Genomic DNA, 14,939 nt, shown 5'->3' with positions numbered 1-14,939 from the left:
TCCATTAACTCTGGACATTCAATGGGGAATGCTGGCCTGGGAGGAAAGGGAACCACCAATCAGGTGAAGCCAGCATCCCGAGATTCCTCATGCGCAGAGAAGGGAATTTGTATTTGCTTCCCACTGCGGGCACATAGCATCTATCCATCCATCAAAATGTGTGCACCACATAATGGTAGAATGCACTGATTATAAGAGAAAATACTAGCGGCACTTTACCTGTCTTTGAGGAATGTCCTCTTGCTATTTCTAAAGAACAGGGTTTCTTTGTAACTGTCGTATCCAGAAAATCACATAGATCATTCTCATTTTCTACAGGAAATGCCTCAGAAGCAGCAGATGGCACTGCTTCCAGTGTATAACTCCTCTTCTTTGGAAAGGACTCCTGAAATAAAGAAATATAGCTTTTTAATTTAAAAAATGGTCCTTCTGAAGACAGCAAAAGTGTGTAAATGAGTGTGGGTATGTGAGTGAGTGAGTGAGTGAGTGAGTGAGTGATGTTAATAGTTGGAAGGTCTAAAAGTACCAGATAAGGAAGCAATTATATACATGCCTATTCAAAGTCAGAAGTAAATCCCATTGAGTTCAATAGGGCTTGATCTCATATAATTCTATACATATCTAACCAGAAGTATGTCTCATTGAGATAATTCTGACTCTCAGGTAAGTGTGCATAGGTTTGCCACTTAAACACTGCATATTATTTTCCTTTTGGAAATAATTTCTAGCAATTGTTAAAATAATATTTTCCCTCAAAAAGGAATTCATGGTTAATTCTTATAACAAGGATAGAAAAGCCTTCCAAACATATCATGAACATTATTATTGTTGTTGTTGTTATACTACATTACATTGTCAAAGATCATACTATATTGTTTTTACAGTAGTGTGCACAATGCTTTATGTAGTTCCATATGCAAAAAGTTCCTACCCCCAAGAAGCTAAATTTGCAGTGTAGATTTTGAACATATGGAAGACAACAAAGGGAGAGGAGGGGGGGAAACTATGTTAAAATCTTTTAGCATGCTTCGTTATTCCTACTTCCAAGTAGAAAGTGGTATTTTCCCAATATTATTGACAGTTTGTAAAGGTTATTTCCTCAGCTGATATAAACAGGACTTCTGGGCAACAATGCTAGAACAGGGTGGATACAGCACATTTTAAAGAAATCTGTTAGCTGTTGTCTTATGATTGAGTAATATACCTAAAATCAAATCCTGACTTTCATTAGAGTCTAATTTTAGTCAATTAGAGATGATTCAGCCTTCAATCTTTACAAACTAATCTGAAATGTCAGAGCTGTCCAAGTTTACATGCAGAATAAAGCTGTGCATATGACTGTGTATCAGTTACTTAGCACTGAACAGTTGAAACAATAGCAAAAAGTTGTATAGTGTGTCCTGAATATTTAAAGTGTTACCATTAATAGTGCTCTAGGGCAGTGGGTAAGAATCTGGGTCCCCCACTAGGATGGACCTAGTATAATCTGGTCATTAGATGTTTAAATCACTACATGGCCTTAACCAAACATCCTCTGAGTCCCCATCTGCAATATGAGCACAGTGATACTGGCCTGCCTTACAGAAGTGTTGCAAAGATTATGTATGGGAAATGATCTCAACAATCATTAAAATGCTAAGTATTAAAATAACTATGAATTGTATGAAAAATCAGTTCCTTTTGTCTGTTCTGAGCCTATTGATGATCAGTTTTATTGGGTTCTAGTACTGTGTATGCACATTGTAGTTGAAGGGAAGAGAAAGTCTCTCTCCACACCATTCATAAGCGTCAATTATTATCATATTAATAATCATTTTTTAAAATAGCCTATCCAAAAAAAACCTTTAGCCTTTCTTCATAGGGAATGTGCTCCATACCCTAATCATTGTGGTTGTTCTTTTCATAGCTTTTCTAATTCTATTATCTTTTTGAGATGCCTGGGACTGTACATTGCATTCTAGCATTATGGATTTATATAATTGTTTTACAATAGCAACCCCCCCCCCAAAAAAAAATATCTAGCATGGACTTTGCATTTTTCACAGCTGCCACATATTGGGTTGACATTTTCATTGAGCTACCTTGGGTAGCTGTCATAAGTTCAGATCCAGTGTATATGTTAGGGATGTGATTGAGCAACTAATGTGTATTAAAATAAAAAACTACCACTGTGCACATTCATCATACTTCATGGAGAATGTGCATAGGGTCTGTTCATGAACAAGAAATTGTGTACATTTCTTAGTCAATAGACATATGCTCCAACATGCCTTAAAGAATATGCAAATCTCAACAGGATTGTGTACATTCTCAGGACATTCTAGATAATTTCCAATGGGCCTTGAGGGATGTGCATGCTCAACTATTTTTGTACATTCTGTGTGAAATATGCAGATTTTCCAGTAAACGTGTTGCAGACTCCTTTGTGCAGTACATGTCTGCTATTATGCACTTTGGACACTCAGCGCACATTACCCCAACATTTATACAAAGCAGAATTTTTTAAATAAATATGCATCGCTTCATTTTACACTCATTTGCCATTTTGTTGACCATTCACTTGTTCTGACAGATGCTTTTGGAGCTCTTTGCAGTGTGCTTCAGTTTTCCCTTTTCTGAGTAATTTGCTCTAATCTGCAAACCCAACCACTTCATTGCTTAGCCGTCCACTCCAGGTAAATAGTAATCGTCCTACTACAGAAACCAGTAGGTGAAGCTCTTCAAGGCAGAGGCAAGATCACATGCTAATTGCTGCTGATCAAGCCCACTATTTGAGGCACAGTAGGAAGAAGTCCTTCAAAACTGGGAGGGAACTCTAAGTTTAGAAGTAACTTATTTAAAACAATACACCTCAAAGCTCTGGGAAAGCAATAACACTTTAAACAACTTTGCCCAGAGTCAGAGCATGCCATGGATAAGAGGCACTACATTTCAGTTACTTGGGGAAATTAGCCAAAACAACTAGTCCTATTCTGGGTTCAAAATAAAGTTGTCTAATGCTACCAAAATGGCACTGTGAACTAAATGGTATTATAGCTTGAATGGTCAAAATACAAACAAACAAACAAACAAACAAACAAACAAACAAACAAACAGAAACAATACGCAAATTGAAACATTCCCATCCTTCAAAATACAAACCATTCTGCATCTTGCAATGCAGTTCTCCAGTGAACAAAAATACATACACTCAGGTGAAGTGTGCATAAAAATGCATATACTGGTGAAAATAACATACAAATATGCATTATATTAGGGGGAAATTGTATTGCAAACATGTATATAAGGCAAAATTGCACACAAATGTGTATATTAGGAGAGAGGAATTTAAAAAAAATTCACAGATGAGGAAATGTGGAGAACTGAAAGACTGGAAAAATGAGAAACGGAAAGAAACGGAAAGAGATTTGCCAATTACTATTCACAAAACTGCACATGGGGGGGGGGGGCTCATATGGTTGCTGGTGACGTAGAGCAACCTCCCAAACAGACACTCTTTAATTCACTTGGATGAGTTCCTGCTTCTACTCAACAATCTTCCCATCTTTTCAGTTCTTATGAGAAACATCACCAGAACGTCTATGCTGATACCAGTATATACAAGTGTGCAAGGGATCCTTTGTCTGCCCTCTGCCCGAATTAGTCATACTCTTTGGCTAGCTGCAGTCCTAAACACACTTACCGGTACTAGTTTGTAAGGCCCACTAAACATAATGTGTCTTTTATTTTATTTTTCAAATAAACATGCTAAAATGAGAAATCCAGCTTTAAGACCATTTAAATCATTCTTTTATCCAAAGGAAATATTTTCTGCAGCTTCAAGATTTGCATACTCTTTTTTCCATCAGAACTGGACGAGATGAGCTATCTTATCTATTTTGTAGTATCTCATAATCTCTAGAATAAAATACAGGAAAAACTCTGCATACCAGCACCTATGCAACACCAAGTGACCATGACACTCTACTTCCACTCTGAGATAATGAAATAGAAATACAACCCCACCACCACCAAATACACATATGGGGGAGGGAGAGTGAAAAGTTAACTTGTCTGTACAATACCCCTGTGAAGGCTCTTATGATAAATACATTTTGCAGTTTAAGACCGCATGATAACAGACAGGTTGACAGTGCTATCTATAGCTAGATATTAAAATTGGGAGTAAGTAAAGTCATGTGCATAAATCTTTTTAGGATAACAAGGCAATTTTTCCAAAAGCAGGTTCAGTGAAGGTATGTTTTCTGGGAGTGACAATAATAGCTTTGTAACACAGAGAGCAGCCCTCTGTGCACTGACTGCAACAAAATATATCAGGAAAAAGGAGTTAGATTAATTGCTATAAATTGTTGTGGAAATTCAGAGGTTTAATTTGAAATCAAGCTGGATTTAGGTTTGTTGGTGTCTCTTGAAACCTCTCGTTTACATCGTGGATGTTGGTTCATATTATGGATTTGTGATCTGTATTATTTTATTGGTACTGTTGCTGTGGGTTTGGCTAGAACGGGGGTCAGCAACCTGCGGCTCCGGAGCCGCATGCGGCTCTTTTACACGGCTGCCGCGGCTCCGGGGCGGATATGCCTGCCCACTTCTCCAGCTGGCAGCGACCGCCCTCCAGCTGGCCGGCGGCCCGCCCTCCGGAGGCTGAGGGCGCTGCTCAGGGGCGTACCCAGGATCACCTGGCCTTGAACAGCGGGGCAGCGGGGCTCGGAGGCGGTGGGGACGCAGTAGAGGTGGCGCAGCTCAGCCGAGGGTTCTGGCGGGGAGCGCGCCTGAGGCGCGCACGCTCCTTCGGGAAGAGATGGAGCTGGGCGAGCGGGAGGGGGAACTTTGAAGACCCTGCCTCCGCCTCCGAAGCAGGCGCCCATGGGAGAGGCCGCCCCTCGAGCCTGCCTGGCGGGACCAACCCTGCCCAGCTCCGGGAGTCTTCCTAGCGTGGGAGGCGGCCTTGGGGCGGACAGGGGAGCTCCAGGGTCGGCGGGTATGTGGGACCCCGTGGCATCCAGAGGCAGCTGGGAGGCGGGACGGGATGGGGGCAGGAAGGGGGCCTTCAGACGAGTCCCCGCATGGGCACTGGAGGCCAGGACTCCTTGGCTGGGTCGTGGGACCGCAGGGGAGGGCTGGCCGCGGTTCCTCTCGAAAGGCTGCTGGCTGCTGAGTTGAGGCGACGACGAGGTAGGCAGCTGCGGGCTGGGCCAGGGGCAGCAGGCGAGGGGGGAAGCCCTCTTTTTAAAAATGGTTGAGGAAGCGGTGCCTGTTTCCCTGCCGCTGCCTCCTTCACTCCTGGTTCCGCTCGCAGCCTCAGACCGCGCTCTCGCGGGCGCGCGTCTCTCTCCGCCCCGGAGCAAGGCCGGGACGTTTTGCAGTTTTTCCTCTGTCCTGAGTGCGTGTTAGGGGAGCCTTGACAAAGCACCTGTTGGCGTGGAAGAGAGGAGTCCTAACTTGGATCTGTGTTCATGTGCAAAATCTATCGCCATTGTCATTAAGGGGGCAGGGAACTCCCCTAAAAAGGTTTGAACACTACAAACTACTACAGCCACCTGTATGCAAGTCAGCACAAACATCACAGGCTTCTCTGGTGCAATTCTGTGCTTTATTTAGCAAGAGAGGAGGTTGGAAGAGGTGAACATAGCCTCTGGTCTGGAATATTAAGGGTAAAAGACACTAAGATTATTGTAAAAGCCAGCAGTCTTCAATAAGACATGGGACAAACATTTAACACAAGTGTGCAGTTGAGGACTCATTTTTTTTTTATAAAAAAACAACAACAACAAATCAAATATTTGTATGCTGTTGCAACCCACCTTGGATCAGGCTGTGACCTGGTAGTGGTCCCCAGGGTGGATAAAAATGAGTGATTTTTTTTAAAAAAAATTTTTTTAATTTAAATCGGATTTTTTAAAATTTAAATCGTATTTTTAAAAATAAAATGCAGTGTTATATTTGTTTTAAATGTCGCAATGGTTTTGCGGCTCCCAGTTTTTTTTCCCTTCGGAAACGGGTCCAAGTGGCTCTTTTGGTCTTAAAGGTTGCAGACCCCTGGGCTAGAACAATAAACTTTTGGTTTGTAATAATAAAAGGGTTGTGTGAAAAATTACCTGAAGGAGCTTCTCCACCCCATCATTCAGCCCAGACACTGAGATCCAGCTCCAAGGGCCTTCTGACAGTTCCCTCACTGCGAGAAGTGAAATTACAGGGAACCAGCCAGGGGGTCTTCTTGGTAGTGGCGCCCGCCCTACGGAATGCCCTCCCTTCAGATGTCAAGGAGATAAACAACTATCTGACTTTTAGAAGACATCTGAAGGCAGCCCTGTTTAGGGAAGTTTTTTATGTTTGGTGTCTTACTGTGTTTTTATTTTTTTGTTGGAAGCCACCAGAGTGGTTGGGACATCCCAGTCAGATGGACAGGGTAAAAATAAAACAACAACAACAACAACATTGTAAGTCATATAATTAAGTCATATAATTTCTAAACTTCTTCATAGTTGTTACCTCATTTTGTTCACATAAGCAGGTAAACCTCCAATACAGCAAAATGTTCCTTGAATCTGCAAGCCCCAGGACATCAAAGAACAAGGCAGAAGAGACTTTCCTGGCATATGTTTAATTGAACAAACTTCCACAGGATTGCTACGTATGCCACAGAAGAGGGACTGCTAGGCTACAATCTGTACAAGGTTTCTATCATTTGACAATTGTGTTTTTAATCTTCTGGAAACATATTTTTAAAGTTTCTGAAACAATCAGATATATACTAAATGAAACTTAAGTTTAAAAAGAGCACATTTCAAAATACATGTGCAAGTTCAGACAACCAGATTTTTAAAAGAAGATGAAGGCCTGGAAGGAATCATTTGTACATTTTCTCACCACCATTTTAGAGTTAAAGGTAAAGGTAAAGGGACCCCTGACCATTAGGTCCAGTCGTGTCCGACTCTGGGGTTGCAGCACTCGTCTTGCGTTACTGGCCGAGGGAGCTGGCATACAGCTTCCGGGTCATGTGGCCAGCATGACAAAGCCAATTCTGGCTAACCAGAGCAGTGCACGGAAACGGCGTTTACCTTCCCACTGGAGTGGTACCTATTTATCTACTTGCACTTTGACATGCTTTCGAACTGCTAGGTTGGCACTTCTGGCAAACCAGAGCAGTGCACGGAAATGCCGTTTACCTTCCCACCGGAGCAGTACCTATTTATCTACTTGCACTTTGATGTGCTTTCGAATTGCTAGGTTGGCAGGAGCAGGGACCGAGCAACAGGAGCTCACCCCGTCATGGGGATTTGAACCACCAACCTTCTGATCGGCAAGCCCTAGGCTCTGTTGTTTAACCCACAGCGCCACCCGCGTCCCTTTACCAAGGGCATAAAGGATGACTTCAAGGTCTGGCTTGCCTTCTTGCCAAATTTCAGAACAGTATTCTTCTGATAAGATTGACTCAATATGGAAACAGATCTACAGGCCCAGTACAATGTGTCTGGAAGTCTAGCCTTCAAAATCTTTTTATGTGGCTGCTGGTGTTCTGGCAGGTGGCCTAGAAATCACTAGGGATCTTACATTCATTTGTTTGTTTCCCATTCAGTTCTAGCGGCTATCTGTATCTGGCAGGGAAGTGGGGAATTTAGGAACAAAAATATAAAATTCTAGTGTGACAACCAGGCAATATTGTAGGTTATAACAGTTGGTCTTCCCAGTCTGAGAGGGTCATGCAGCTTGTAAAGTAATATGTGCTGATATGCTTGTCGTTTCAAATCTCTTTTTCAGTTTGTCACATTTTGGGGAGGACAATGACATAGAACATGCCTTTTATTGCTTTCAGAAGAAAGAAGTACGTATTTTTGTGCCTCTCAGCTGTACCTCTTGACGTTTTGAGCAAACCTCATTGCAGAGAGTGTTACATTTGGTGTCTGACTGTCAATGGCATCCAAGTCACTGCAGAGGCAAGCAATTTTATTATCAAATTGCCTAGCAAACCTGTCACAGCAGGCTTCCGATAGTGGCTGCAACTTCATTCACTGAGGAGATTAAACCCTCCAAGTAATGCTAGTGGACAACTGTTTGAGGACACACTGAGGCAGCAAATTAAACTGCACCATCTAGTCTGGTTTTGTGGGATCAGTTCCAGCTTTTGAGACCTGAGAATGTGGATAAGGTACTTGAATGAATAAAATGAATGAATTTGAGGAGTCAAGATGGTGACGGAAACAGCAGCCTAGTCAGACTCTACTGCTTTCAATTAAGCGTTTAAGTAGTTTTTAGCCACTACTTGATTTTAAACTCACAGTTCTAATGTCTTACTGGCTGCTTTATCACCCCATTGCTTCTCTTTGCTTTTAGTTTATTGTTTTATTGTTTTACTGCTCAATCTGTCCTATTGCAACAACGGATGCCTGATGAAGCCTGTTGCTGTGAATGACTTGCTGTTTTCTCTACTGGCTAAAAACTTGGATTAATACATTGCTGCAGAGACTTGGTTCTGGCTTGGATAAGGAACTTGCAGAAGTCCTGCTGGCCTTGTGCCATCGCTACCATTGCCAGTTTTGACATTCTCTGCTCTTCCTAGAAATTAAACACCACTTCCAACTCCTTTCCAAGTATACTATACGCAGTAAAGAATGTAGAATCATGCATAAGCAAGGGGAAGGGGAAGGGGAAGGGGAAGGAGGAGAAAGAGAAAGAGAAGGAGAAGGAGAAGGAGGAGGAGGAGAAGGGAGAAGCCCTGTCCAGAAATGTCATAGTTGACATATCAGCCAAAGGTGGCAAAAGACACTTATTTACTGTGGTCTCCAGGAACAAATGAGAACCAAAAAGCATCACAGATATGTATCTGCTCCATTGGGGGACTACAATCCCATCTAGAACAACCAAATTACCCAGTTCTTGGACCACCTTCCCACAAAACCTTCATCCACAACTGACTCAGATGTAACAGAGAAATAGAACTGGGTATCAATAGCATACTTGTAGCACCATGTTCCAAATCTCCCAAGTACCACTCCCAATGGCTTAATATAGATACTAAACAGCATTGGGGGCATGATTGCACCCCCCTCTCTTGCTCTTATCAGTTTTCTGCTAAGCAAAGTGAATATTGACATTGCCAAGTTTAAATGGGTGGCTGAAAAGGAAAACAAAACTACAAGGGGAACACTTTCACTATTTTGTTCTTATTAAAATTAAGAAGAGGCACATTTGCTGAAACTCTTATGTATAGTTATGAGCAGCATGTTACAGCTCAGTTTGTTATCCTATCATTTCTATGTGCGTATTTAGGGAATACATTCCACATCTGCTTTTTTATTTTAAAAATATGTGTGAGAAACATAATGCAGTTTTCAGTCAAGTCATCTGAATATTTTGATCAGTCTTTTATGCTTTTCAACAAACACAAACAACTATTATTAAATGGCTAGAAGTAAAATAAGAATAAGCAGCATAAGCATTTCTTCTCCTGCAAAGAACCTGTGCATGTAATAAGTGGAGGGGGGCAGCAGAGCTGGGGAAGAATGGGATGCTGAATTATCAAGCCATAAGAGCTTTAAAGTTAGGGAGGGTGACTTTTCCAGCATTTTATCTCTCTAATGCATGAGAATTCTGTTCTTCGTAAAATCAAGACAATTTGTCATATCAATATGATATTTGAAACAATGAATCTATCTAGTAAGGGGTATATTTGGACCTAGTTCCAAAAAAACTAATGAAGGATGGCATATTCTGACTTCATTCCAAAAAAAGTCTAATAAAGACTGGCAAAGTCATAGCAGTTTAATTTTTTTGTGGTGAAGAGCAGCCATTCCACATCTGCAATCCCCCCTTGTATCTCCACAGCACCAAATCATATCTACACCTTTTCATTTGGGCAATTTAAATTATGGCAGAAATTCAAGGATATTGCCAGGGCATGCTTTCTGTTGACGTAGTGGAAATTAATTGTTATAAGGTTCTAAGTTCCTATTTGAATCTGTCATTTAACTAAGGGCAAGTATTGTCACCCATGTCTGTTTGGCAGATGGAAGCTTCTCTGGTGGAACCCGCTCCCCAAAATAAAAATAGCAATTTTGTCACCAGGCTCTAGCAGTATAAGTCAGTAGATAGCTGCTACATCTGTGTATGTGTGTGTGTAAAAGAGAGAGGGAGATGCAGTATAAGAGTGTGTTTTGCATATGCTGGTGCAAGTGTGTGATCTGCTCTTGCATCTGTTTGTACATAACTGCATCTGACAGGCTGCTGAGTTCCCCTCGGCCCAATTATTAGATGCAATAGGTTATTATGCATCTTTTCACAGAAGTATGTGTGATGTATGGCTACATAAAGTCAAAGGCCACCTAACTGTACTCTGACTCTCTGTTTTTCTTTGAGTTATATAGTATAGATACATTAGCTACACAGGTGGTGACCATTTTGAGTGCATCCAATTGAGGCACTATTCATGCACATAGAATTGTAGAGCTGGAAGGGACTCCAAGAATCATCTAGTCCAACCCTCTGCAATGCAGGAATATACAGCTGGCCCATACGGGGATCAAACCCACAACCTTTGCAATATCAGCACCACACCTGGAAAAACTTTCCAACCTGGAAGGAAAGGATTTGTGCCTTAATATGTTTTAGGGGAAAAACAATTTCCCTATTATTGCATTTTCAGTTTAGGGATAATAATATGATTTAATCTTTATTTAAATTGTGAATGAATAATAGTTATCAGGGCTATGCAAGTTTTCTGATCTACTATGCTGACTGAACACAGGCCACTAGTCGTGTACAGCACCCTCCTTCCAATCTTCTGCAGTCTCAGGAAAACAACAAGCACAGGAAGTTTATCAAGTTGCTGGGAAACATCCAGATATGACTTGTGAGACGCATTCCTCATCAGGGGTCAAAATCCATGTAAACTTGCATTAGATGATAGCAACTTTAGCAAAACTATCCCTATTTATAATTACAAAGTAAAGCAAATGAGATACTAAACTGGTAATGGTATTAATGTGTGATGTCAGAATAGTGTAGGTGGGTTGTTGTTTTTTAAGCCAAGATACTGCCCACTCACATGGATAGCAGGAAGCAGAGATGTGGAGCCATTGCATGAGCCCTGTGATGCTCACAGCCTATATGGTATGGAAATGTTGCCAACAAACATTGCCTTGTGTTGACTAAGGAGGGGTGATGGTTGATCATGCAGAACCTTTCAGTTCAGTTACCAGCTCTGAGTAGAATGTATGTGAAGGCTGGATAGGCATAGTTAGGCAGCTTGATGCGTGACTGGAAAACATGAGGGGATTGTGGTGTCATAGACTGCTAGGCAGGGGTTTACTTTGCTTAGCCATTGCAAGGGAGAAGTTCCATATATCTGCTACCACGCAGGGTAGGTTTCCTGGCTGTGGTGCCTTCCTACCAGATTTGTGGTTGCCCTTTGCCTGAGAATGTCCCTTGTGTGCTTTTCACAACAGTGTTCTCATGATCGCAAGGAATGCATCATTTTTTCTTCTAAGAAAATGACATAATTAAAAAAACTAAAAACTAAAATGAAATTCATTATAAAGTCTGCATGTTTTTAGAAGAAGAAATGTGTCTCCTTCCTTTAAAATGTAATTAAAATATTTCTATTACTATGGCAACATAAATAATAAATAGCTCTGTGCATAGCTTAGCAAATAATTAAAGAGTAATATTCAGTTAAAGTATTAGCATATTAGCTGTTTAAAAAAAGAAAAAAGAAACAATCATGTTAGGGCATCATAAACCTTGAGTCAATAATAAGATTAAATTATACTTCATGATACTTTTTTGAAGCTTATAATCGGCTATTATTAGACACACAGAGATAAAGCAAAATGCAAAAGCTTTCTTTTTGGTATTTCAGAAATATGATACCATAATATGGTTTACCATATTGATCAGCTGCCACCACTGTTTCCTCAAAATGATAAAAATGTTTTGTGATCCTATGGAAACAATCTGTAGGGCTGTACTGCAGAAAACAAGATTGCCATATAGAGCAGTCTCCATGCAGATACAGTTCTAAATGGCTCCCACACAGCAGTCTTTCTGTGCAAAATGGGTTTCAACCACGGGTGAATCATATTAATGATTCTCAGAAGCAGAGCAATCCAAACCAAGGCCAGGAAGATATGGAGTGGTTGATCACTGCTACACTTGAAGCCTTGCCAGCTCCTGCCAGTCAGGATAGGGAGATTTCCCCCCCTTATTTTTTGCTACATCAGTTCCAGTCTGGTGCTGCTGCTCTAGTGGATTTAATGTGGCTATGGCAGTACATGCCTACCACCAAACACCTGATTTCAGTGCTGACTGTTGGCTACCATTTGGGGAAGAATGTGATACTTGAGATTTCCACCACAGTGGAGCCTACCCCTTCACCCAGAGGCACACCTCTCCACCAGTGCCAACATTCACCACCCTAACACACAGCCCTACCATCAGTATTGGGGGATTAAGACTGCATTCTAAGTAAGCAAAGGGGCACACCTTATTTCCTATAAAAGTACTGACAATTGAGTGCTTTTACATACTCCCTTGAAAAGAAGCGTGATTTGAATGTATCCCCAAACAGTCAAGCTACTTTCACATCGCCATCAGTTGGAATTTGATGGGACATTTGACACACCTTATCGGCATGGCTCATATGTGCTTTAAAAAGGCTCTCAGGAGAAGATGATGTGGTGGATAAACAATACTAAACTCCCCAGTGCTGTAGCATTTAAATTTTTTTTAGTAGGAAACTAGTTTCACTATTTACTTAAACCTTTAATAGCCATTTTTTCTAAATAATTCATTGACTCTGGTGGCACACAATAAACCTTTTTATAACCATCAATATAAATAAAAGCCAAGTAATAAAATGATATAATAGCCAAGCAGAACAACAAAAGCAGGTACATAGCAAAGCACAGCCAGTGGCTGAAGATCAGCAAAGAGCTATGTGTGCTAAGTGGATGCTTATTCCTGTGTCCCCGTCCATCCGTCCCCAGTCCAATTAAAAGTATTACTGGACAACATCATAGCACAAGATGAATTAGCAATCAAAATTTTATCTCTGATCAACCATAGTAACCCAATACTACTTCTGCATCAATAATTTTTTTTATTTTTTTACTTTTCATCTCTGATTAGAACTTACCTAGAATACACAGACCACTTTACTAGTCCAACAATATCCTACAGTGGAGATGGAATGCTAGCAGTAGTGGGGGTTTGTGTGGGGTTTTATTGGGGGGGGGGGTTCTAAAATGAATACCATATTGCATGACTTAAATATTTTATTGTGTGAACCATACTGAAAAACAGTCATAAGACATCACTGGTTGGAACATCTTTTTTGTTGGTGTAAGTGAGAAAATTGGTTGTCATTTATGTTGCTCAATGATAAAAGTTTTAAAGCATTTTGACGGAAATTTTCTCTGTGTGATACGTGATCTAATTTATGTACTTTACAAGGAAAAGAATGTGGGCTATCTGTTTCATAGAGAAATATGAGACAAAATTACATTTATTTTAGGATAACCCTTACTAGCTTATTTCCCTGTTAAATTGCTAGCTACTGCATTTATTATGATAATTACTTTTGTTGAATTACTTGCTCATCTGCTGTTTCTGCCAACAGCAGCATCTCCTCATGCAGAAGCCAATCAGCAGGAGAGCCAAGTACAAAAGTAACCCCTGTTTTCAGATTCCATTATTTCCAGCATATCCTTTGTCTGAAATCTGGCAAACATGCTGAAGTAGAATGAAAGCCATGGTACTCTTCCTTAAATTGATTAAAATGGACTACTATATTGGCAAGCCATAATATCCATATAAACTTCAAAGTTTACACTGTGAATTCTTGACTTTACAGTAGAATTTCTAACTGCTAGGTAAACTGAAAGTTTGGTAGTCTTTAAGAGTATACCACCCACACATTCAAGCAGCTACTGAGCAACTGAAAAGGGCACTATGTATTCTACCCTGAAGGAATCAGCAGGCAATGATTATACCCTGCTGAAGATTGAGGGAAAATCAGCATAGTGAAAGAGAGCTGAAATTTATTTTAGTGCTTCCTTATATTGATTGTTACTTTCCAAAGAAATTAAGCCAACCATTTTCTTTCATTTGGTACAGTCTGTGATTTATTTAACAGTTGGACATTCCTGATGTAAAGCACATATTCCTTCACCTCATTTCCCCAACCAGTTCCATTGAAATACGGCTTCCATTCATTACCATCTCTAGCTAAGCAGCTTCCTGCTAACTAGTTCCTAGTTTGGATGTACCAAGTGCTCTACAGTGCCAGACAGATAAGGTTTGGAGCCAGGTAAGCAGGAATCTGCTCATCTGAGTTCCAAGGCTCAGAACTCTTGTACAACTGTGTGTGAGTTACCAAAGCAAACCACATACTGTATAAAGTTGCATGTTCTATATGTTCTGTAGAATTTTAAATTTAAAAGACACATACCCCCCCACACAAAAAAAGAAAGCTTGGTAGGAATTGAATATGATCCTCACTCTCCAGGAATCATGGAACGTTGAGGATAATTGCAAATAAGTAAATAACAGTAGACATGGTGGTGGCAGAAAAAAAATGATCTAACTGAGCCCCTGACAGCTTATGGATGGAATCCTGAAGATGCTATCTTCAGTGGAAAAATCCACTTCATAGTGTGTCTAAATTTGGTATAGGCTTTTTTGGAATATGGGGGGGGGGCGGCTTTCTATTAAACCTTGGCTAGAATCTCATTCTTGGAATAGCTGGCCAGCTTATTGCTATTGCCCTAAATAACATAAGGTAACAAATGAAGTGGTTCTGCACCAGAGGGCAAATGGGTGCGCCCCCCCCTGTCAACTAGCTTGTAATTAGAAGAACAGAATCCAGACGAGGTTGTGAGAGCTACCGGTAGAGGCTAGAAGTGGGCTGCAAGCTGAAGCCTGGGAGGGAGAGACATGCTTGA

General features: G+C 40.8%; 1 protein-coding gene across 7 annotated transcripts in view; it reads right to left on the bottom strand.

Annotated features, from left to right (window-relative positions):
- ANKS1B (ankyrin repeat and sterile alpha motif domain containing 1B) overlaps nucleotides 1–14,939 on the bottom strand; it is a 336,209-nt gene that overhangs the window by 244,204 nt on the left and 77,066 nt on the right. For all 7 annotated transcript variants that reach the window (XM_033163008.1, XM_033163011.1, XM_033163012.1 and 4 more), the window contains one exon: nucleotides 220–385. In XM_033163008.1, coding sequence (XP_033018899.1) covers nucleotides 220–385 — 166 coding nt within the window. The remainder of the gene's footprint in view (nucleotides 1–219; nucleotides 386–14,939) is intronic.

Source organism: Lacerta agilis, chromosome 10 (assembly GCF_009819535.1).
Source record: "Lacerta agilis isolate rLacAgi1 chromosome 10, rLacAgi1.pri, whole genome shotgun sequence".
Taxonomy (NCBI): Eukaryota; Metazoa; Chordata; class Lepidosauria; order Squamata; family Lacertidae; genus Lacerta; species Lacerta agilis.
This window is presented reverse-complemented; position numbering and strand designations above follow the sequence as displayed.